At 39.9% G+C, this 25905-nt stretch overlaps 1 protein-coding gene across 5 annotated transcripts in view; it reads left to right on the forward strand.

The window, feature by feature from the left end:
- FOXN3 (forkhead box N3) overlaps nucleotides 1-21871 on the forward strand; it is a 191280-nt gene extending 169409 nt beyond the window's left edge. For all 5 annotated transcript variants that reach the window (XM_082761076.1, XM_082761075.1, XM_082761078.1 and 2 more), the window contains 2 exons: nucleotides 8915-9023; nucleotides 19969-21871. In XM_082761076.1, coding sequence (XP_082617202.1) covers nucleotides 8915-9023; nucleotides 19969-20518 — 659 coding nt within the window. In that variant the 3' untranslated portion in view covers nucleotides 20519-21871. The remainder of the gene's footprint in view (nucleotides 1-8914; nucleotides 9024-19968) is intronic.
- Nucleotides 21872-25905: the final 4034 nt, after the last annotated feature.

Consider the following 25905-nt stretch of genomic DNA (forward strand, 5'->3'; position numbering starts at 1 on the left):
TGCTGAGTCTACTCAGTTCATGAATCCTTCCAAATGCTGGGTAGGATTGACTGGAGCCAGGAGAAAAGGCAGGAGTGTTGATTATAACCTCAGAGGTCCTCTAAATTATGAAGGAGAAATATTTGTGTGTGTGTGAGAATGGACCCTTGAGGAAATAAATCAGCATATTGTACAAATTGCAGTAGAGTCTAGCTTATCTACCACGTTAGGAAAATCTTAGACAACTTAAAGCAAATTAATTACTAGTGCACATTAAGAAACAATTGCATGAAAAATTGCATTTTAAATTCATTTTCAAATAAAAGGCAAATGGGCTATAAAAGTTTCACAGCAATCCTGAGCATCGTATGGAAGCTCACAATTCATTCTGTGCTCTGTTAGTGACTGCAGTGCTCTGTAAATCAACCTGTAAATTATCAGTGCAGTAAGCATGCTGATATTCTTTGGCGCCTTGAAGATTTAGGATTCTGTTCGTCGTATCACACTGTGGTATCAAGCATGTGCTCAAACCATCAGGGTTGCAAAATGTCCTGAAAATATGTAAACGTCACTGTGAACCATGGATATATCCAAAGGAGGTTATGGCACAGTCCAAACTCATGCCTGTGTGGATGGTTGCACATGCTGGCTTTTTACTTTGAAGGCATCTTGTTGAACTAACAGCTGCCTTTCCATCAGGGTGAAAATCTGTGCTTGTCTGGGCAATGTGGATGCTAAAAGCATCTTCAGGATAAAGTTAGCTACAGCCATCATTCAAAGTCCTACTAAAATTTGTTTTGTTTTGTTTTTAATATTGTCTGTCAGAAAGGAATCCCATCTCAGTGGCATCAGCAAATCTAGAGTAAACGAGTCCTTCCTTGTCATAGACTGATTAATTAGCTTTACATTTCTAAATGGCCATTTAAAATTCCATACCAACATCTTCAACGCTGCTGACAGCCGCACATGAATTTAAAAATCAGCCTTTGCTTTTATATGAAATCATGAAATGGTGTCTGATCTGGCACAAGCATTGCTTTCCATTTGCTCCAATGACACCGTGGTTTAATTTTCATGCAAAAAATAACAAAATAAAAGAGTAAAATATCATGATTTGGACATTGGGGGGGGCGGGGGTTACTTTATAGACTTACGAAATTGATTGTTCATTTTGTCACTAAAGGTTGGAAATAGTGCAATTATAGTTGGGTTGTTGACATCAGAAATTTCTAAACAATTTCCAAATATTAACACTTTGCACTATTTTCACAGACTAAATATTTTGAGAGTGTAACTAAAGGCAGAAGTTAAGGAGTTGCTAGGTCTGTGCAGGACTCTGTTGAAACACACCATCCAACCGGCACCGAGAATGAAGCATTAAAATACTGTGATATGCTAAGGGCAGGCAGAAACATAGTTTTAACGGTTTATTTATTTGAGTTTGTTGAAGTCCTTGCATTTCATCAAGTTTTGTATGGTTTGATTATGTAAAAAAAAAAAAAAAAAAAACACACAACCTGGAACACCTGCTTTCTGTAGTCAGAACTATCACAGCTTGTGAATACTTCAGATTTCAATAGTAGCAGTACATGAATATTCATACCAAAATACATGACTTTCATTGAATGCTGCATTTTTACCTGTAGGGGACTGCATGGTGGCTGGGCCATCACGGGCAGGTCGTGTCCAGTGGCTGGGCTTGTTTGCTCTGGTGGAACCTAGCTCACAGAGAGGACAAAGGAAAAGGTGCCAAATACGTGGCAAAGCTCTGCTTTGAGGTCATGGCTACTCACTCAGTCAAGCCCATGAGTTATTTTGTACGATTGCTAAGATTTTCAGTACTTCGCTTCTTACCAGTGATAATGTGAATGTTGCTAGCTGGCACTTACACCAGCAGAGCATTCCTGACTCCAGAGCGGTACTGTCCTGGGTATGTCATTTAGCCATTGTTTTGCCATGAACAAAATGGAGACTGCATTTAGTGCTTCTGCAGTGTTTGGACTTCCAGAGGTTCAAGTCGCTGTTGGCATTTTAAGTAGCAATACCTTTCTGTTTAGTGAGATCATAGTGAACTTGAAACTATTTGCAAAAACCAGTGTGAAGGGAGCTCGTATAGCCTGTTGTTGATGCAAATGCTGGTGAAACGTGCTGTGGTCAAAGCAGTGTGCTGGAAACCTTATTTAATGTGAGAAGCTCCTGACTCAGTGATCTTAAACATAGCTTCACAGGCCTGTGCCCATTGCTATATAATTTGGGAATTGCACACCACCATGTGTATGTTGCTCAAGCTGAAGTTTAAGACTACCATTGGCTGTAAACAATGCTTGCAGAAGGAATTTGGGTGGAAACCAGGAAATTCCAGGAGAGGCTCCTCAGCTCCCAGAATTTATCTCCCATTTTTGTTACTACTCCTCCAGATGAGCTGTGAAGTGGTGGCCTTCAGGATACTTTACAATGCTGTTTTTGGGGATGGTTCCTTATAGGTGCACTGTGGCAAGGATGTTTGGGAAGATAGGAGAATGGAGTTTTTCTGGGTGCTTCTTAAAGAGCAGACTCTCCAAGGGTGCGATCAGCATCTCTCTGTTTCGGAAGTCTTTCTTTCATCAAGTTATATATAATGCAGGATACATACCTTTAGTATATTTTAAATTTGATGGGATAAGAAGAAATTCCTGAAAGAGATCTACTATTACTTCTGTGCTTCTAAAACTACGCCAATGAAATTTACATTTTAAGTGAATGCAGGTGGATTGTATACATCAGAGGTACATTTAGAGAAACAAAGGCAAAAAGCTGATATAAAATTGCCTTAAAAACAGACCAAATAGAAAATGCTGCCTTCCTGGTGTATTTTTATTCTAAGTGAAATTTGTTAAGTGCAGTGTTCTGTTTGTACTGCTTGTGCACAAATTATTTACTATAGCTGATGAGGCGGCTTCCAGCCTAACTTTTTATATCAGAAAATGACAAATCATTGACAGTGAAATGTTTCATAAAGCTATTTTTGCTGACAATTCTGTAGCAAAGTGAAAATTGGAAAAACATTTTCATTGGGTTGAAACTTTCCATTCCATTTGTTGGCGACTTGCGGAGAATGGCATCCTCAACTTTTATTTAAGTGGATTTTTTTTTAACTTCAGTTTTTCAGTGTTATGTCATTAAAGTGAAAAAACGAAATTGGAGAGAGAACTTTCTGTTCTGAAATACTTTCTACTTCTTTCTCCCTGTTCCTTGTATTCTGATTTAGCAGTATGGTTTGGTTTGTTTGTTTGGGGGAAGTGTGGGTTTGGGGGTTGTTAATTTTTGTCCTGTTTCTGAACACAAGATATTTCACTGCAGGGTTCTCCAAAATAAGCAGTGCTATTTTTTTTTACTTAATGCAGAAAAATAACTCTGAAGATTACATTGTTTTTGTAAAATGTCCATACTGAAGGTATGAGTGGGATGGGATTATCGGGATATACTTTTCCCTCCCCTCTCAAATTTTTGCTTAGGGTAAATAGCTTGTCGGATGCATTCTTGATTTGCAGCTCGTTAGGACTGCAGACTCTGGAATTTAAGAATTGTGAAATTACTCTTGAACAGTAAAACTGAAGAAGTTGGGCAGATGGTATCAAATTTATGGCTGAGATAAGAGAGTTGAAGTGAATAAAGTTACACATTTGGCAGAAAACATTTGCTTTTGGCAACTTCTTCTGTCCCATCAATTACACATCATCAGCAATTTCCTATTTTCAGTCCTTGTAGCCTGAGATAAAGTATTCTGCTAAACACTGTCCTAGAAGAGGAATTGGCAGAAAGAAGCTAAAGCTGACAGATATTAGCAGAAACTCAATTTTCTCTTGCCTACAGTGATTTGTTCTGTGCTACACGTGATGGGTCACAGAAGAGAGTCCTGGCATAAATGCATGTGCCACATGGTGACAGAGAGGCAGAGAACCAGTCTGTCCCCACAGGATACCTTAGTGCTCTTAATATTTCACTTTTGAGAAGTTCATTTTCAGTAAATATTCATTCTTCCTCACTGGTCTAAATCATGGTTACCTTGAGCTAGACAGTTTAATAGAGTATGCTTCTTTCCCTGATGACATAAGCTACTTGTTTGTTACATCTTTTCTTTTTAATTTCCTTGATTTACAAAAAATCTTGGACAAGGTTGTTAGCTCAGCTGGTTAGGTGAAGTTTGCTTCACCACCACACGCACACTTGAGAGGAAGAGGTTATGGATGCCATGTTCCAAGGGCTGTGATGAAAGAAGCCCCATAGTTTGGGATACTCTGCTCAAGAATATGCTCTGAATTCAAGCAGGTCCTGCATTAGACGTAGGATGGTCATATGGCCTTCTAGTTATCTTTCACCTCCAGCTGCTGCATGCAGGCTGCAGAGCAGCACTGGATCTTTGTAGACTTCTCTTGGATCTTTCTAACGTTATCTGAACACAATGCTTTGATGGATTCAGATTATGGTATGTTCTACAACATGGCATTCACTTTATTGTCTGTTAAACTGTAATGTAAAGGCTCGTTATAGAGTATAAAAGATGGATTATTCTCCCCCTTGGAGAATTTCAGAGATGTAGTTTTGATTTTTTGATGTTACATGTATTGCTTCTCTCCACAGTTAATCACTAGAGGCTTGAAATTCCATCAAATCCTATTCCAGTTGTGGAATTTCACCAGAGCAGTGTAAGATCCCCAAATCATTTCCTTCTTAATGCAAAAGATTAAAGGCAGATTCTCTCTAGATTTTTTTTACCTCTGTTTACTGCAGTTGAAGTATTGCTTGAGTTTTAAGCTTTCTGAGAGAGAAATGAGATCCATTGCCTCTTTCAAAACATAGCAATGATAGAAGCTGAAAGGTGAGTAATGATTTTGTTGTTTCAGACTCTTCAAGTTTCACTAAGAACATTTTATGAAAGAGGAAACCTTTATCAAAGAGGTGCACTGATCTTTTTGCATTGTACTCCAGAGCTGAGTTTCTCAGACATAAATGTCTCTAGGCACTTGCACAGAAAAGGTGTAAATTGCATTTCACACTTCTGCCTAGGAATGAGGAACCGTGTAACCTGCCTGTGCTACTGGTTAAAGAAGCCTTAGAAAAGAGTCGGGGCTGTAAGGTGTTAGCCCAGACTGGCACTGATTTTTGATATGGTTCGGGTTAAATTATTTTACCTCCACACCTTGAATCTTCAATCTAAAGTATAAACGCCTAACCTCAAAGTACGGCTTCAAAACTTAATTAAAGCTGGAAAGGCACAACTGTATCTTTGGAATAAAAGTACCGCATCTTTTCCAGTAAATAATCCACAAACCTTCAAACGTACCAACGCTGGAAAACAGTTCTTTGGATAATCAGTAACCACCTTCATACAGCCTGCACAAAGGCAGGGATAGGATCTAGGTACCCTGGATAACATGCACATTAGCAGTTTATAGATAAAAAAATTGTAATATAAATCAGTTACTGTCATCTGGGGAGGGATGGGTATCGATGCTGCTTGAGATGCTAGTTTATAAGTAGAGATGCGTGATGAATAGGTGTCAGGCTTACAGTGGCACACCGGCTGTGTGCATGATGTAGAAATTAATAACGTTTACCACTGAGTTATTTTGATCACCACTGCTTTTCATGTGAGGTTATGATGCTACAGGAGCTCATTTACCAGTAAGCTGTGTTTTTCTCTTGCTGGTTCCAGATGTTTACAGAAAGGATACACTGCCAAGTCCAGTGTCCTCCTTCAGCTGATCCCTTGTCTACAACCTTCCTGTATTTCTGTCTGCATGGCTTAACTACCCATGTAGTGGTACTGCTGCGTTGGCAAACAAAACGAGAAATGAGTTCCAAAACCACTGCTGTTGCAAGCTGAAATGGTTACTGGATTCTGAGTGTTGATTTCAATATACAGAGCTGTGGTGTACTTCAGAGAAAAATGAAGGCTTCTTTTGGCACTAATTGAAGTCTTTGAATGAGTGGTGGCACGCTGAACAGACCAGGCACAATTGAAGTGAATTTCATAGGTGGGAATACAGGTACTGGGCAGTCAAGGTGTCTCTTTGGGGTTAATTTCATAGGATAGCAAACTTCTACGTCTCGTCTCGTCTCTTCCTTCTTCTCTTCCTTCTTCTCTTCCTTCTTCTCTTCCTTCTTCTCTTCCTTCTTCTCTTCCTTCTTCTCTTCCTTCTTCTCTTCCTTCTTCTCTTCCTTATTCTCTGTAAGATCTGTACATTCCTGAAGGGCAGAGATTGTGTGTTGGGGTGAGGATGTTTCTAAACATGAAGCTTTTGAAGAGAATGCTTCTGAGTAGGGCATCATGACTTAAAAGCCTGCAAAGAGCAAAGGGTGGTGGAAGATGGAGGAATGGTTGGAGTGGGGATGTTGATATATAGAAAGTCCAAGCTATTAAACGTTACGGTGTATTTTATATACATAGCAGTGCAGAAGAATGAAACTGAGAGAAAGTCAAGATGGAAGGAAATGAGCCAAGATTTTGGGAGAATTGATTTGGAAGAGTGAGCAGGCTTTTTTTTAAAGAAGCAACAGAGTTGTCAGGCAGAAAGAGAGAGCAGGAGAGAAGCCAGGGTAAGATAAGCATCAGCTAACTTTGCCAATAGACCAGGGTAATTGGGTAACTATGGAGAGAAGACTTTGGGCATCAAGGAGCCTGTTGCTCTTTTTTTAGAGTAGAATTGTCAGCGTGTTTACTTTGAAGTTGGGTATGTGTATTTATTTAAGCAACACACATAACTAATTGACAAGTGACTGTGTGTGTTTATGCATAAATGTTTTATTTCAGTATAAAACTCTATGGTTTGTATCTGAGTAAAGATGAAATTACCATATCTCTCTAGGTCAAATTTCTTGGTTCATTTCTTCTAAGGGAGCTTTGTAAATACAGAGAAACTGTACTACATAGTGAAAAATGATATCTATCCCTCTTGTAAGCCTGATGGAAAAACCATGCCATTGGAAATGATGTCTTTTTATTGATCTTTCGATATTTAGCAGGTTTATCTGTCTGTAGCTTTGAGTTTGCCTGTTATCTGTGCATTTGGTTAGCTATATCCTTGAGCAGAGTGCTTTGCTTTTATGACAGTGTTATTTTGGCCTTCTTAAGGCCATGGTGTTGAAACAAATATAATAAAAACTCCAAAGTCTGAATTTTTTAGCAATTTTTTAGCATTCCTCTGTACTACCTACGAACCCAAACATTGGAGCACTGAAAGTCTTGTAGTGTCCCCTGAGTGAAATGGCCACGATCGATTTCTCATAATCTAGTGCTGGAAGAAAATGCACACAGCAGTGAAGTATAAATAGTAAAAAGCAATTTTTAAATTATTTTGGTCATTGAAAGCTGACCCTAGTTGTTATAAAGTAGATTCTGTAATTTTAGCCATTTTAGGCTGTACTTAAGCACCTAAATATAAATGACCTGTTCTTAAGAGGTGCTCAAATGCAAGGATGGGTATCAGGCAGTGGCAGGATTTGATTAGGGGTGATGTGCTCTCACCAGCAGCAGAAAGAAGATTATTTTCCCAGAACTAATCTTTGTGGTCAGGAGTGAAGCAAGGTGAGCATCAGGATGGCAGGAAGGGGAGCTTGGATCTGGCTTGGTGTTGATAGCAATGTACCTCAGCAGCTTAAAAATAATGTACTTCTAAGCCTGTATTTCTCTGCCTAGGAATACACTAACAGTTTTAGGGGTCAGCATTTGAAGCTGGGTATGCTTTGGTTCTTAGGCTGAATGAGTTTCTCAGTCTCTGTAATTTGCTTAAGTACAACCTTTAAAAGTAAAATTCTGTAGCTGTATTTGAGGTGATGCGGTTTGTATTTATCTCATATGTATTTTTATAATACCTGGATGTTTAAAAATGACATACAGAGTGATGGTAACCACTGTCTTTTTGGATGCTCCCCACCAGGGGAGGGTATGGTAGAAATGTTGACTTATTATGAGGGTAAAGAAAAAATGAGCAAACTGTCTATCTGTGGACATTAAAGAAGCAAGTTCAGGTGGAGGCTGTTGGAGGTTGTCACTGCAGCCTGCAGGGACATAACAGCAGTGCAAACCAAGGGTATTGTGCCTAAATCACAGGTGAGTGCTGTGTTCAGTAGTCCTGCAGCCCAGGGTGGAGGAAGAAAATGCTGAGGACACAGAAAAGTGCCTGGATGCAAACAAAGCACTCAGTCCTTGGTTAAAATCTTATTGGGCAGAGCTGCAGTTTTTGATATGCAGCCAAGGTAAAAGTCCCCATGAAGCCTCTCTCCGGGTTCTGGGGGCATTTTGCTGCTGTCAGGTGGGGTGACAGAGGTCGTTGGGTGCAGAAGAGAGGAGCTGAGAAGTGGTATGGAGCTAATGCCTTTTCAGCCTCTTCTCTTTGCCTTGTAAATCCGCATTTGTAGTTAATATTTTATTTTGCAGGAGACAGAGGCCAAGAGATTGTTGCTCAGAAAGTGAGCCAGGATGATAACAAGCTGTGACTTATGTCCTTGCGAGTAAATTGTTTTTATTCTGTTTGTCTGTGAGGGGTCATTCTTTCTTATTGTAGATGAAACAGTTGCATCCATGCTCATAGCTGGTTTTGACTCCAAGCACATACCTTCCCAGCAGAACTGTGATTATAAATCCAGTGATTCAGTTGTACAAGGAATGGTCAGCAGCAGCTAGGTCAGGCAGTGGCTTCTACAAGCCATGTTACCACTGGTTGCTGTTAAACTTGTTGCCATGAAAATAGCATTGAAAATAGGATGGCATTCATGAGAGTTGAGACTGAGAAGCTAAAAGGTAAGCAGAGTACTACATGAGGTGTATTACTTCTCTAATGTTTTCTCAATTATTTGAAAAGCTTAACTTCCACATTTTGCACACATGCTTTTCTGGCATTTCCTTTAAAAGGAAAAATGTTCTTTTTTTTTTTTTTTTTTTTTTTCTTCTTAGTTCCTCCAGGAGTGATACAAAATGGAGCTCGAGTTCTGAGTAGAGGAATATTTCCTGGAGCCAGGCCATTGCCAATCAACCCTATAGGAAGCATGGCTGTTGCAGTAAGGTAAGAGTCATTCATTGTGATATCCTTGTGAAATAAATTAGTATTTTGTAAAAAATGTAGAAGTATATGTAAGCTCACATCAATAGAAACTTTACTGCTTGCTAATGCTTTGGAGATTATAAATGAAAAAAACCTTTGCCATCTAAAATGTGTGGTTTATCATTCTTTGCAGGATAGTCATAGCATATCTGTCTGTTGCATAGTGGCTTATAAAAAGCATACTTTTGTTTTCACTAGCAAATTGCAAGCAGTTTATGGTGAGAAGCTCCTTGGGTGACCTGTTTTTCTAAGTGCAGATGTGTTTTCCTGCTCCCCCTGCCTCTGCCACTTTTTTAAAGACAATTTCCTGAACCTTTTCCAAGGATTAAATATGAGAGAGAAGCATATCAGTAATATTAAAGCAATTTCTGAAAGATATCTAAACATATAGCTGTCATTTTGTTATTAATGTAGGTCTTTGTGAGGTGGTTTCTTTCATTACAGATTCTATTTCAAGGTTATACTGCAACATTCAAGGGTAAAATGTCTGAAGATCCTCAACTTTTTTCAGAAAGCAGGGCAGTAAGGGACATCTAGTGATGGTAATAAGAACTGTGCATCAGTGCTTTGCTTTACTTAAAGCCGTGATGGTTTCTCATTGCAAGAACAATTTGCCTTCGGTGGAGCTCCATTTGCAGTCAGTCACAACAGAGATAAATTTGGTCAAGTGTGCTGTCAGTGCTCTTCTCTTTCACAGCCCTCAGAATAGGTAAAAGCCATTTCAGCTCAAGCAGTTGGGTGTTCTGGGTGGGGTTTCATTATCAGCGCTGCCCCTGCTTTGCTGGGCTACTCCAGTTGCAGCCTCTGATCTCAGCAAGTGGCTGCAGAGCAGTGAAATAAAGTAGCTTGATAGCTACTTACTCCATCATTATTTGCTTGGGATTTTTTCCCATTTGCACTTTAGTTTTTCTCCCTTTTTAGAATTAGTGTCTAGCTCTTTGGATAGTTTTTACATGCAATAAATTGAGAGAGAGAGAGAACCTATGACATTCATGTAATCTTGATGCTTAAAAATGCATAGAGGGGAAGACACTAATTGGAATAAAATCCAGATTTTTGGTGGCAGCTGTTTCAAATGTTTTTAACATTTGCTGTGCTGTAGGGACGCAGCCCCGAGGGTCATCCTCCAGAAGTCTGCAGTTTGTTTCCGCCTCGCTTTTCCACAGTCTGGCCTTGCTAGCAGTGGAGGTCAACCCCCTTCACTAGCTTTGCCGCTGGCTTTGGCCAGGACTTGCATTCTGCTCCAGTGGGGATTGCACTGCTCTGGGACTATTGGATCATTAATTCTCTCTCTATATATATGTATTTATATTTATGAAGTGTCCAAGCTAAATGGAGGACATAGTGGTCTGAATATTCTCTCTTGAGCTTATCTGCATTTCCAGCTCAGGGCTATTGCTTAAGCAGAGGAGACTGTTTTGTAAGCAGGGTTGACTTAGGATGGAGATATGTCTGCTCTTCCTTCCAGGCCACTAAGAAGCTTCCTTCTATGTAGACATCCCCAAACTGCTATGCCGCTGTGAGACTGTATATAACTTTTATGTTAATTTTTATGCATTTTCAGAGGACTCTTGTTATTTTTTTTTCCAGCAGGTAGGACAGGATCTTTGCCAGCTACTTCCTAATGTAAATTCAGGAAATAAGGGATTTTACACCTCCTTTGCTTATGTGCTTCTTGCCCTGTTTCAGAGAAAAGCATTTATAATTTGTTAATGCAGACATATTTCTAATTCTTTTTATTCTCTTCTTCAGCCTTAGGCAGTATTAGAAATAGCTTGCTATGAATATATTGCTAGTCTGCATGATGTCTGCTCATATTTAAGGGCTCCTGCAATATCCCCTCTCCTAATTCTTGGAAAAAAACATGCACTTTGAGAAGTTAGGGGGCTCTCTGCAGTAGAGCAAGTTCAGAAGGCAGTTTTATATTGTGCCTGCTGGGGATATCAAAATTCAGAATTTCTCTAGGAAGGTCAGCCTGGATGCACAGTACCTTTTAGACCATCATTCTGGCTTCTCAAAACTGAATACTTCTGTTACCTGTTGTTGTAAAAATGAGATCCTGTTTATTCGTGCTTGCTCCTCTCCTCAAATACACAGAGCTAAGTGGGGCCTGTCCTGTTGAGCTTTCATGGCATCTCATGAAAATCCATACAACTTCTGCTTATCATGTACAGCAGAGGGAGTTTATCACAGTGTCCATGCAGCCTTCCTCTGTTGCAGTACGAGTAGGAGTTCTGCTCACACAGAGCTGTCATCCCTGCACAGAGGGAGATGCTCCAGTCAGGCTGGCAGGGGGCATTTTTAGGCATGTTCAGGTCAGTTTCCCCTTCCAGCTTTCACCAGGGGTGGTGCAGGCTCTTGTTCCAGTTATCTGCAGAAATTATGTCCCTCAGCCTGTATACTCAGGAAGAGCCAGACAGCTTCTTTACAAGATTTTATTCAAATGGGTATTGGAGAGTTCCTCTGGTGTCCTAAGTGAAAGGCCTAAAATGATGTGGTTTTTGTTTTAACTTAGGGGGCCTCTAGCATTCCCTTGGTAGTGGATCCTTGCATATCAAATTAAACCTCTTACTGGTTTTCTTTATTACTGTACATAATGTAGAAGTTGCCGGTTCTTCTCTAAGGTGCTGGTGTTCTGTTGGCCCTTCCTTGCTGTCTAAGGGGTTTATTTCATTTTGTGTTTATTTCCTCAATGTCTTAATGGTCTTTGGGCTTGCTGTTCCCCAGACTGGGGAAATACTGTTTGCTTGCGAGAGCCTGTCTGCAAACCACAGTCCATGCTTTTGAAGTCTCTTGCTGTATAGGATTGCCTGGACCATTCACAGATACAGCATTTATTTTCCCCTTTTTCACCTAATGCATTCAGTGCTTTGGGAAATGTTTAGTTATTTAGTACCCAGCCTCTTCCGTGGTTGTCAGGCAAACCACTAGTTTCTCTCAAAAACCAGGCCAGACCACAGACCACCACTTTCCTGTTAATTTTCATATAGGCTGTGAAACAGAAATGCCTGAGAACATTTTCAGACACTCGTTGCAGTGTCTGTATCTATGTGTGCTGTCTGGTCATGTGTTTTTTCTTTCCTTGCTGGCAGTTAGGTAACTAAAGCAAGTAGTGTGGTGCACATGGAGTCTGCCAGCTCCCTCCCTGAAGGAGATGCTGTTTTCTGTACCATCATTGGAGTTCCTCACATTTTGGGGACTGTATAAACTTTTTTTTTTTTTTGTGCTACTTTTTTCCCTTTAGTGCCCTAGGACATACTCTGATACTGCTGCTGCTGAGTCTCTGCAGACATAAAAGTTTCTGTATTTCTCTGTACTGATGAACCCTCTCATTTCCCCTCTGCAGGTCTAGCATGTTAGTTCTGTTACACTGCCCACTGCTTGCACTTACAGTTCAGGTCCATGTCACATGCTGAAGAATGCAGCAAAGTGAAACATAAATGTCTGTGCAGCCAGCTGAAAGATTTGTTATCAAGCAGACTGTGCAAATAACTTGCAGTACGTTATCCTGTTTCACAGACTGCTCGTATTGTCAAAACAAAGTAACAAAAAGGTTGGTCTTAGGTTAGACTTGCAGCTGTAATTAGGTGGTATTCTGTTATTCAGAAGGGAAGCCACAACACAGAACTAAGTTGTTGAAATCAGTGATTTCTGTTACGTTAGCTCCCATTAGGTGGAAGGTTTACTGTGCTATTCTTTTCAACAGTGTGACAATGTATTAGCACACCTTGTTCCTGCACGATGTATTGATGTGTTGTTGTTCCTATGTAATTACGTGCAATTATGCTATCTTTTATATATAAAATAAAATACAGTGAATTTAAGTAGGATGAATTTAAAAAACCTACTGAAAAGTATTTAAAAACAACAAATCCACCCATTTCCACGAAGAAAGAACAGCAATTGAGGAGAGCATCATTATGTTGTAGTGCATTTGGCTTAAATTGCACAAATAGACCTTCCGTTCCAAACTAATCTACAAATGGAAAAGGCATCCCACACTGTTTTTTACTTTGAAATCATCCTCTGGTGTTAAATCTCCACAGCAGAGCATAATTGGATGTGTTTTGACAGTAGCTTTTTATTTACTTTATTCCCACCACTTTTAGCTTGTTTATCATCCATACTTTCCATGTTGTGGCTGACAAGTCTAAGACCCACCCGAAGACAGCAGGGGAAAATAACGCTTCAAAGCTGCACAGCGTGTAGCATGTCTCTTACATGAGATCCATCATAGATATTTTTGGCAGACCATATCCCTATCCAGTTCCCTTAGTGAATCTAAAAGCAAATGCAGTGATAGTCTGAATATGTAGAAAATAAAATACTGAGTTAAAAAGGAATCCAGTGAAAGTCAGCAAAACCAGCAGTGCCTTCCGTGCAACAAGGAGTTGGCTGTGCTTCAAAGGTGAGCTTTTGCTCTTCAATGTAAAATCAGAAAATACCCTTTAGATGTTTACTTAGGAGGACTTCTGTAGACACTTCAGTAGGTATAGTCTCTATCAAAATGGCCAATGCATCTGCAGTGTGCATTGTGTGGCAAGATGCAAGAAGCTTTATCTATATAATTCCAAATTAGTCAGGCGTTACCAGTTACACCGACCCTGTGGAAGAGCACGAGCTTGGAAGAGCTCTTTGCTCTATGATTTCAGAGCAGTCAGCAGGAAGCCTCTCACCATGACGTTTATAGTGTTCTTTGGTTTTCCCCAGTGCACGAGTGGTTCATGTCTGTGTCTGCCTGAAGCAGGCAGACCCACCGAGGTGCAGTTGGTGGAGTTTCTCTCCACAGAGAACCTCACCAGCTGTGTGGCATAGGCCTTGTTATTCGGTCCAGGATAGCCTGCAAAAGATGTTTTACAAAATATCCTTGGTAATATTTCTGTAATAGGCCTTTTTTTCTTTTCCTCTGCCCTGAATGTTCGCTGTGCTACAGAGGCTGTTGAACATTGTTCAGATAGACTCCCAGGGTGTCCAGGTTGGGTCTGAATTCTTAATTCCTAACCTGTTGGCTGTGTTCTGCCCTAATTATGCTTTTCCCACTGAATTATATAGCTGAGGAAAGCAGATGCTTTTAGCTCCCACGGATTTCTTTTTACCTTTGGAGCTGCAGCACTGTATGGACAGATTGTCGCTCATCCTGGTGCACAGGGCTTCATGGTCTGTTCAACAGCCTGTTCTGATGGGAAGGCCGAAAGACAACCCCATCCCACAGCACTAGCCAGCAAATTCACGTGAGATGCAGGTAGGAAAGAGGCAAGCAGAGTTCACAGCTACCTTGGTGGGAAATCTTAAGGAGCAGGTAAAACCATTAGGTTTTGGGACAGTCCTAGTAAAGATGCTGTGGCTGAACTTGGCATTGTCTTTGTTGATACAGTCAGAAAATTGAGGTTGGAGAATAGTATTGACCATCTTTGCTTAACTATTTGTTTGGTTTTTTTTAGATAATAATTCACCAGGATGAATCCAACGTATGTTTCAGGCTAGTTGAAAACTTAGGCAAAACTTTTTTATATGCCACTTATGCCTAGGTAACAGGTTAAATTGCTTTCACTAGTGTTTGTTAGGAAAACTCAATTATTTAAATTAATACAGGTTAAAAATAAAAATTAGTGGGAAATTATTGGGATTTTTTTGTTTTTAAATTCTCTTTCCTCACAGAATATTTCTAGCTTCTGAAGGAATTTCACAGTTACCTTCCAATTGCAAGCACAATTTCCCAGGGAATTTCCCTAAGTGAAAAAAAAACTCCTGTTTAAGTTTCCAAGACTATATGTTCCCTCTTCCTAGGGAAAGCAAGTGCATCCACACAGGTAGAGCTACTGCACTTGCTTTAGTTTGGAGAAGGAAAAAAACAAACAACCCACAACACACAAAAATACAACACTAACAAGCCTTATCTCCTTCAGCATAACTAGGTTTTAAAATATCTGTTCTTTTTTTACCATTAATGCTGCAGTTCCTCTGTAGCTCCTCATCATTGGTGTGTGACAAGAATGGGTTTTGTGCCCAACTTTATTTGATGAGGCAAGATTGTTAGTTATGATTATTTTAACTTCAAATTTATAGGGCAATTAGCTCAGCCTAGCTTCCATTATGGTGACTTTGTTCCTCCTGCTGGCTTTATTTTTGATTTTTTTTTTCTTCCTCAAGTCAGCCATTCAAGCAGTGATTAAATAAACCAAACATAAGTAACACGTGCAGCATAGATGCTAAAGCGTAAGTAGAATTACATACTGTCCTTATTTATTAATGTTTACTTTAGCTTAGGTAAAAGAACTGGTAGATGCTTTCTTTCATAAATTCTTACCTGTATAGTCTTCATGTTCTTGTTTATTACTGGTGTGATCAGCTTAACAAGCCCCAGGTCACCCTTGTTGCATTGCATTCCCCTTTTCACCTGTAATAGGTAGGATCCTTGGCAGCTGAAGGTTTTTTTTTTAGTAACTAAAGGACAAAAGTACTGTCTGACAATTATTTTTCCTGCAAAAGAAGAGCACTGCATTTGTCTGAACTTCAGATTTGCTGTTGATATTGACAAAGTGCTCTTTCTGCTAACAGCTCATGACTCATATTTGTTGCGGTCCTTTGCATAGGATTATGCTGTAAAGTATCTCTCTAAGAGCTTCTATCAGTAGTGTAACCAGCTTGTTGACTTTTGACTCAATAACCAGAATCTCATCATGCAGCAAGTGAGCATCAATTATCTTCCATGTGCTAGCTCATCAGCCTATCTGCTCCTGTGTAGTATTTTTAAATAACAGTTCAACTACCTGTGTCTAAAACTTCTCACTTTCCTGAATTTTCCTCTGGAATTACATTACCTATACAGTAAAAGAGTGCTTTACAGTTTTAGCAAACCTGGAACCTGTCAAAATGTGTATACCACGCTTACAGTACCACACTGTATTGTTTTCTTCATATCTTTTAACTGATTGTTTCCAAAACTGTCACCTACGTGTATACAATATTTGTCATCCAGAAGGACTGGAGGTAGTTAAGCTGGTACTTAAACTCTACATAGGTTTGTTTTGCTCATCAAGGGAAGGTACCTGTCTCTGGTGTGGAATACAGTAAGTATTTTCCAGCAAAACATCTTGCCATTTTGCAAACAGAACGTGGTTACATATCTTCTTTTAAAGACAGTAGAGAAATTTAAGGAAGGTACGTCTGCCCTTGGCAGAAGGATGGAGACTTATATCCTGTCTAATCCTGAGGAAAAACCCTTCAAAAGGCAAAGGAAACTGCTTCATTGCTAACTTGAGATCCAGCTCCTGTGGGCTCTGTCTGGCTCCCGATGAAATTAGTAACAGAACTCTTATCAACTAACAGTGGGAATGGAGTCAGGCTTTCCAAAGGCCAAACTTATCCCTGTAGTGCTTGAGGGTTGTGTAATTTTGCTACAGCCAAATTGAAATATTTTTAAAAGAAGCTGTGCTTGGTACTTTTGGTTGTATAACTGTGGTTGAGGTCCATCAAGCAAATAAAATAGTCCATGTGTATAAGATGAAAAGCTCTAGTGACTGTCCCATGGCCTTTCCTGATAGAGGAAGCCACTGCTTTAAAATATTTGAAAATGTCAGTTTCTGAGAATTTTGAAATGAAGTGCTGAACTAGAAAATGGGAAGTAAGGTATTTAAATATTTTTTCCCTCTCTGTTATACTAAGCACAGAACTTTAAATGCTTTATCTTCCCCTGTGTAATTTAAAGATAATCCAAGCATCAGAGCAGTTGCCGGTTTTAAAAATCTATTATTGCTAGATAGTTAATCTATTGTTTATCACTATTACTGTAGTGATAAAGTTAGAATTACAACCAGAATTATGAGCAATAGTAGATTTAGCTGGCCAAAATATATTCCCCGAAACACAGGGGAGTTCTGTCCACTGATGTTGTATGTTGAACTTTGTAGATCACAAGATTAATTTGTTAGTGAGTGTGTAACTGTGTAAGAGCAATATAAAGCTTTAGAACGTCTCGAAGCATGTGTGCAACATGAATGGTTTAGATATTATTTTATTCAACTCTTATTTATGTAGTAATATCAATTACAACTAATTCTTCATATCTTATGCTTGAGCTATTGCCTATCAGATTAATTTACTTCCAGGCTACATGAATTTTGACCTGATGTATATCCTAAAACCCTGTATAACTCATTTTCATTTCTGTGGATATCCTTTGCTAATTCTCTCCTTGACCTGCTTTCTCTTCCTTTTTTTATTTCCCCAAGCAGAACTGGTTGGAAATCTTTCAAAATGTAAGTGAAAAACAAAGAATTTTCTGAGATACAAATGCTGTCCATTTCCTGACCAGTTCCACCATAGTTCCCTTTCCTTTGAAGTGTATTGGTATTTCCTATTTCCTCCCATTTTTTAAGTGATTACATTTGTGTGTTTTTTTTTTTTTTTTTTCCACCTTTCTGTCTTTCTTTGCCATCATACCTCTTTGCAGTCACTCTCTGTGGGATCCTAACCCCATAGTACTACACCTTCCCCCAGGACATTGCTTCTGTAATCCCCAGGCCTTTTCATTCTGTTTTTGTGCTTTTCTGAAAGGATTGGGATCTGGAGTAAGTCCCTTGGGCAGAGCTTTTGAATCCAAATTATAGCCCCTTTATGGAAAAGCAAACACTGAAGACTCAAGAGGGGGCAAACCAGAGAGGCCTTTTGGCACATGGTTTCTCTGCTTCATGGAACTGTTGCTTTCCTTTTATTGATCCTCTCTGGGAACAAACAGGGTTAGATTCAATCACATGAAAATGGGCATCTTGATTTAAATCCCATCTTTCAGAAGTCTCGTTCACTCATAACCAAGTCAGTAAGAATCCCATTTGAGTTCCTACCTGTTCTGTCCTGTGTTTTTTCCCTTGGAGCAGGAATTTATTGGTGGTTTTGTATGGAAAATCAGTGGCATGTGATTTTTATTGAGCCGCATTGCTCTGACTATTAGATGCCTAGTAAAATCAAGTCACTTTAATTTTATGCTAATTTATGATAATTTTGAACATCTTTAAATGTAAATTTACCCTAAAAATGAAGAATCTGTCACTTAAAATGCATCACATGCTTTTTCGTAATGACTGATCTTAAGGAGCTGGTTATAAATTCACCTTACAACTAGTTTAGTACGGATGATTTCTTCTTTTAAGCATTTGGCATCCTCTAATGACAACCCCTGCAGTGGCAAACCATCACAGAGTAAATGCAGCTGGCTTGCTGCACAATCGTGAATGACATTGCATTTAGTTATTAATAATTGAAGGAGCTTTGTGTATTCCTTCTGGGTTCTGTATATAATTTATGGATCATAAAGCTACTTGAAAATCTAGGGGAAAATAATTTTATTGAGCAGAAGAGGTTGGCAAGAGGCTTTCTTTGCTAATAACCAGCCCTTGCATTATATACATTTATTTGAAAATACTGTAAATAAGAACATTTGGAGTGACTGATTAATGCACTGCCTTTTAGCATTGTCCTGTCACTGCTTCTCAAAAGCCTCTTTCTTATTTCAGTAAGCTCCACAGACAAGAGCACTGAGCTGACTGGGAGCTGTGGATTACCTACCATTCTTATATTTCCCACCTTTCAGCCTTACCTTTCTGAAATGGATAATACTCTGCTGTTTCTTCTGTAAAGAAACCAGACCCGAGGTCCACCCCCTGAACCCTAAAGCACTTGCTCATGTTTTAAGTAGAGGCACAGTAATACTCTGGGCTTGCCACTGTGCCATTCCTCCGAAGAAATACCTGTGTTCAGCGTGCATTTAAGAAAAGGTTCTTATCCAACACAGCTGTAAATGTGTGAAGGCACCGTGGTGATAGCATGGAGGCGGTAGGACCAGGTTTTGAAGCAGTTTATCATGTGATAGTTTAACAGGCAACAATCTTTCTTGGTTTTGGTATTTTTCTTTTTATTGAATGAGGGGTTCAAGGCTAGTGAGCTGTCAGGGGCAGTGAGGATGCCTTTACTCAGTGATGAGCATCCTCTTCTCATTTTTTGGTAGGAGTTAAGCACTGCACAGGGTCAGTCCCTTCTGCAACAGCCTTTCAGCCATTGAGTTCTGTACTGTGAAGTCAGTGGCAATGCTCTAATATTTTCAGTGCAGAAGGGGACACTATTAGTTTTAAAATATATTGTGCTGCAGTAGTTCCCGCAGCGCTGAGTGCCATAAAACCCAAGTGGAAAACGACAACTTCTAGAGCAAACACAGATTTTTTTCTACTGTCTGTTTTAAGCACATCATAATATTTTGTTGACAGCTAGTGTCTTAATATTATATCGTTTTTAAGATCATCAGTAAAGTGATCTCAGTCAGAAACATGACTGGGTTACTACCTGAGTGCTCTACTTGGGTGCACTGTCAGGAAAAGTCCTGTCTGGGAGCCGTGCTAATTCTAGCTGAAACATTTGCTACCCTGGAGAGCTGAGGAAGTCTCTGAGAGGAGGCAAAAGCAGTACACCAGAAAGGTAGTGTCTCTTCCCCACATTATTGGTAGCTTAATTTTACATGAAAAGGGTATAGGGAAAAAGATGCAACTCATCAGAGCTTGTTTAATAACTAGTAGATAAAACAATGTTTTTGGTTTGGTGTTTTTTTTTTCTTTTTTTCTTTTTTTCTTTTTTTTTTTTAACTCAGAGCAGGACTGTTTAGTCATTGCTTATTGTGGCCATCCTCCTTGCTCCTACCTCTTGTACTGTTGCTGCCTTTCTCTTGCCTTGTTACATGTGTAGAGTCCAATCCTCAAGCAACTGGAGTCTGTAAAAAGTCAGGCTCTGAAAGTGGCCTGCATGGACACTACTTTGATGGTCATAATTCTCTGTCAGTTGGTTTTACCTCAGTATCTTTTGCTCTGAAGCAGGATTACTTCCATGTGTTTTTTAAGACCGCTTCCATTTGTTGTTACAGGAATGGGATAACAAACTGCCGGATGCGGACAGAAAGCGAACAGTCGTGTGGCTCTCCAGTTGTTAGTGGTGACCCGAAGGAGGATCACAACTACAGCAGTGCCAAATCTTCCAACCACAGGAGCACATCACCTGCTAGTGACTCCGTTTCCTCTTCCTCTGCTGATGACCAGTATGAATTTGCAACTAAAGGTAGCCAAGACAGCAGTGAAGGAAGTGAAGTTAGCTTCCAGAGCCACGAGAGCCATAGTGAAACAGAAGAGGAGGACAAAAAGCAAAATCGGAAGGAGACCAAGGATTCTTTAGCTGACAGTGGGTATGCATCCCAGTACAAGAAAAGGCAACATTTAATGAAGGCGAAAAAAGTACCAAGTGACACACTGCCTCTTAAAAAGAGACGTACGGAAAAGCCCCCTGAGAGTGACGATGAGGAGATGAAAGAAGCGGCAGGATCCCTCCTGCATTTAGCAGGAATTCGGTCCTGTTTGAACAACATCACCAATCGGACGGCAAAGGGGCAGAAAGAGCAAAAGGAAACCACAAAAAATTAGAACAAATCAATGATTTGTTTGAACTTACAAAGTTTTGTTTCAGCACGTCAGGTGAATTCTAATGATTTGTGGCAATATCAGCAATTTTTTCCTTTTTTTCTTTCTATTTGTTTTTGGTTTTGTTTTTTTTCTTTCTTTCCTTTGGTTTTGTGGTTTTTTGTTTTTTTTTTTTTTGGACCCTTAAGATTTTTACTTTTAAAGGAGATTGAAGCCATAGAACTCATACTGACACTCAGCTAATTTACAAAAGCTTTTCATTACCTGAAGACAAAAAGTTAACAACAACAAAAAGCCAAAATTGCCATTGCTTTCTCCGGCTTGTCAAAAAAATGCATGGTTGAATACGCAGTGACATCAACATTATTGTGATGGGAGTAAAATTGGGCACTTGGAAATCCCTTTTACACTAGAAGAGATGTGCATAATTTAGTAGTCATTCAGGCCTGGCCCTTATGATATTTTTTTTAATGGCCTTACAATTGGGTTATAAGTGAATGTGAATAAAGAGATCTGGGGGAAAGAGGAGGCACGTACTTCTCAACACCAAACCAAGAACTATCTAGAGGCACTCGGATACTGTGCCATAGAAGTCTTTAGACAGCCACTGGTGGCAGCTACGCATACTGTAATGCACTTGTAGTGCTTCATGTACTATACGTGGCTCATAATGGGAAGACTGGTAAACTTAGTTTGGGGAAAGTGAAACAATGTATGCAATGGGTTTCAGTGAAACTATGAGAAGAATTGGAGGGGCACTGTCAATAGCATCGCTAAGCATTGAATTATGTCTTCTATATTAAATTAAATACTCAAAAAGCCATAAGCCTGAAAATCGGCACTGCGTGCAAAAAATAATAGTGATAGGGAAAAACAAGCTATGTCTTCTAAACTGCCTGAGTGAAAAGCAATCAAGTCTAAGAAATTACAGCTATATTAAGGAAGGAAATAAATCCAAATCTTTTTCTGTGGATCAAATACTTGATCTAACTGGGGGAAAAAAGCTACAAAACCTGCCATTAGTATTATTCTGTAATTCGCAAAACAAGACAGCATATTGGTGAGCAGTGAAATTAAGTTCAACAAAACAGCTCCAACACTGCCCTCAGAAGCGAGTGTGCAGTTAATGTCAGTCAGGAGTCGTCTGTGCAAAAATAACAGCAGATTTCCAGATTCAACCAGCGTAGCCAGCAGAAAAAAACTGATCCACATTGCATGGATTCCTTTTGGGAGGGGGGGAACACAAAAAGCAAACAATGTTTTTTATTCAAAGATGACAAAGTTCTTGTAAGGTAAATAATGTATTTAGCATGAAGCATGAATTATTTTCATATAAATATAGAAAATAGAGAAAAAGGCTATGCCTCTAATTTTTAAGCCCTTAGGCTTAGAGTTTGATATTTTTTTCTTTTTTTTTCTTTTTTTTTTTCGTTTTGTTTTCTGTTTTGTTTTTGTTTTGGTTCTTTTTTGTTGTTGGGGTTTTTTTGAAGCAGGTGTTTAAGGTTTAACCTTCTTCAGGGACAAACACTGACTGTTGGGGAACTTACTCTGCAATATTAAAAAATAAAATCTTCATGCTCTGGTAGGGCTTGGATGGTTGAATTATACTGCCTTGTCTGCACATTCAGCCCCCCTCTCCCTACTTCTGTTTAAAAAAAAAAAAAGAAAAAAAAAAGAAAAAAAAAGTTAAAAGTGTGTCCTTTCTTCGTCTGTACATGTGTAACATGACGCAATAATATGAGGGCAAGTTTAGTAGTGAGTGTGTATGACAGAATCAAGAGAATAATGGGAGATTAATTGAGGAAAACTCGCTGATTTGATTCAGGAATAAATAGATAAGAAAATAGCTTTGCTAATTTGCCATGAGAAAATGATGTTAGTCAAGAGCCTTACTGAGGTGTCCCGAGAAAAACCAGTGCTACAGAGGGTGTGATTCAGGTATAGTGCTCCTCTCCTGACATGACGACTGTTAGAATGGAGACCCCCTACAGCCGAGGGAAGCTGTGAAATAAATAATGCAGTCTCTCACCTGGATTCGTCAGTTTGGCATGAAAAATTCCTCATGTAGAATATCCTAGAGGCAAAAAGAAAATCCCAGGGACTGAAAAACCCTACCACTTAACAGAATGAAATGGTCTGCTCCTGTAAAAGAACACAGGTTTACAGCCCTCACAGCTGTTCCAGGCAGCAGCATCACCAAGGCGGAGCTGGTTTATGGAGAGTGAGTTAGAGAAGGGTCTGACTTCCCACTCCGTGGGGTGAAATAAAAACTGCACTTGTTGTATGTGCAGTTAGGAGTGGGAAGACTGAAGGCAGGCTGGGCTGGGCCTGCCAGCCTTCCTGTGCTCCACGAACATTTTGTAATGTGAAGAACAGGACCATGCTGGGGGCAGCACACAATGTTGTGCCTCTCCTCCCATCTCACCCCTGTGTCCTGGGATCCAGGAGCTGCCTGACAGCTGCTGGAGCCCAGCACAACTGCCAGCTATGCAGATCAGGAAGGAGAGAGCCAAGGACGGTGGAAGGAGCAGCTGTGTGCTCCCCTTTGCTGGTCCCGGGGCTGATGGCCAGCATAAGCTAAAGCTGGAGTACGTAGATACTAAATCTATTGGCTGCCAAAAGCCCTTGAGATAAAGTTGGGGAAAACGGGAAGCTTTCTGTCGGCCAGGTAGCACAGAGATGAATGAGCCATATCCTTCCCTCTGGCCAGAGCCCTCCCAGTGTGATTGCACTGGGTCAGTCAGCTCGGTCCTTTCTGTTACGGACTTTGGGAGAGTCACTGGAAATACAGACAGCACAGTACCAGCTTGCCACCACCTTCACTCAGTGCGTAAGTTGTTCCATCGAGGAGCTCCTCTAGTATTTATCAAAAAGCCACATTTAAAACTCAAATTCAGTGGCAGAAAATACATTCAAAACAGGGCTCACCCATTTCTTTCCTCCAGAGAAAGCGATGTGGTGGTGTGCAGGTGGCCAGCTCCTGCCCAGTCACACACAACACTAATTCAGAGCAACCTCACTGATGGCAGTGCAGGTGAGATCAGTATCTGCTGTATACCTACCATACATTAATGTGGACTCTTGGTGGCTAGATATATAATTACCTCTAGTATTATCTTAGAAAATGGTCATTTGCATAAATATCTAATTAGGCAGGTTATTTTTATATATATACACATATATAATCTATCTACAACTTCAACACCTCCTTTATATACTTGCTGGTAAACTTAAAACGTTGGCAAACATCTATTTTCATGTAAAATGTGTTGTTCCTAGTCTGATCTGCTGAGGAGGTGGTGTTCAGTAGGAATTTACACAGTTTTGTTCAGGAACCAGCAGTTTGGCTGAGCGCTGATGCCATCAACAGATGATTTCTGGAGTTTGAAACAACTCGTCCCTACCAACCCTTCCTCTAACTATTGATGAGAAGTACGTAATTTGGAATTGTATAAAATATTTGAGTCGCCTTTTAAAACGTTTTTGTGCCTGGCTGACAATGGCAGCTTTGTCAGAATTGGTAATAATGCTCCATCAGAAAAGTTCTCTTATTTAAGAGGAATTGAAACTTTTTTTCCCCCAAAAGAAGTGCGTGGTCAGCCTCTCAATCCAGTTGTCTCTCCTTTCACCAAGTCATGCCAAAAACTGAGTGGTTATTGCACTGTATTACGAACTCTCTCCCTTTCCAGACATGAGGTGGTTTGGTTTTGCTTGTTTGCTTTCCTTACTAAGCCATTTTTAGGTGAGAAGTCATAGAATCTCAAACTTTCGATTTTCCTCATCCTATCAGTATTGCCAAATTCATGGTTCTCCAAAACAGGTGGGGGCTCGGGGAATCCCAGTAGGTCAGCAAGTGTTTAGTGGCAGGTTTCACACAGGCATGTGTTTAAGGGTCGCTCAGACTTCACCACGTGTTCCTTGGGAATATGCCTTCTGCAGCAAGGGGCTCTTGCAGGCCAGAGCTAATGCCACGAGCAGATTTCACTGGAGTCTGCAGGGAGGTGAAATCTGCCGTTCGTGCTTGCATGCTGCAAGCAGGTGGATGTTCTACTGAGAAGTCATTTTGATGCAGATTTTGCCTGCATTTAGAAACTCAAGCACAGTTCTTGAACAGCTTTAATGCATCATCTGTAGCTGTTTCTGAAAGCAATCTGATGCTGATCTTTTCCTGGCAAAACCAGCAGTAGTTCTGTCGAGGTCACCAGAGTTTTGCAGATTGATGAGACGTGCTGTTTAGGACTACAGAACTAGCCTGTGACTGTATTCTCACTGGTAATTCAGTTGATTTCCATAGGCCGACTCCTGTCTTACCTTGAAATGGGAAAAAGGAGTCCCAAAGGAGGTGCATCAGCTCCCAGTGTTCAACTGAATTGCTGTCTACCTTTGCAAAAGATACAAGGAAACCCTGTGGGCTGCATTCTTCACTGGAGTGAGGTAGTGAGATGTCAACGAACTTGAGCAAAGAACGAAATCCCAAATTGTATGCCAAACAGCACCGTGGATAAAATGACCAAAACAATACTTTGTCCTATTTTCTTGGCAGCCACAATTGATATTGGCTCCCAAATAATTGAGGCCCTGAATTTTCTTGAAGTATTTCTGTATCTAAAGGTGTAGATAGACGTGTCTGAGATTTTCTAGAACCTCCAGGTGTCTCATCTCCATTGCAGTCAGTGGAGCTATGGACACCCAAGTGCTCTTGAAAATCTACTGTTTTAGTATTATTGCCATTTTTCCTTTGATCTGGCCCTAGGCATTTTCTAAAACATTCCTCTCCCATACTCCAGGATTAGAAGAAAACTACAGAGAGCGCGCATTTACAATTTCAGAGGCAATGCAACTTACTTCACTTCATGGAGAATGCAGACGTTCCTTCAGGCATGCCACTGCTGCCTCAAGAGCTCATTGGCATACCTTGTAGGAAACGTTTTAAAACTTTTTCTTGACTTTGCCACCAAAAGAGCATTTGAACCATACATCCTCTTGATTGTAACAGAGTATCAGTGTTGACTGTCTGACCAGTTAAGTTTTAGTGTTCTTCACAGCCCTCCAGTAATATATCAAACACTGTTATGCACATAATGCAGCACTGTGATCTAATTTAAATAATACTTTTTTATTATTTATACTACTCTATGTAATATACATCAACACTTTGCTATATAACCTAAGTGATAACCCTCTTCTTAGTTATCTGCCAAACTCTGACTTTCTGTTTGGTTTATATTGCAGTTAGCACAGTTACCGAGTTGTAATGATGTCTCTTTTCCTTTGAAATGGAATGTGTAAGTCGAACTATACATTTGTGTGTTTCTGTTTTAAGCTGGAGTTTATAAGGATTTACACACAACATTCGGTGTTCTGTATAAATCTGCATACATTTGTGAATT

Source organism: Aythya marila (assembly GCF_965140915.1).
Source record: "Aythya marila genome assembly, chromosome: 5".
Lineage (NCBI taxonomy): Eukaryota > Metazoa > Chordata > Aves > Anseriformes > Anatidae > Aythya > Aythya marila.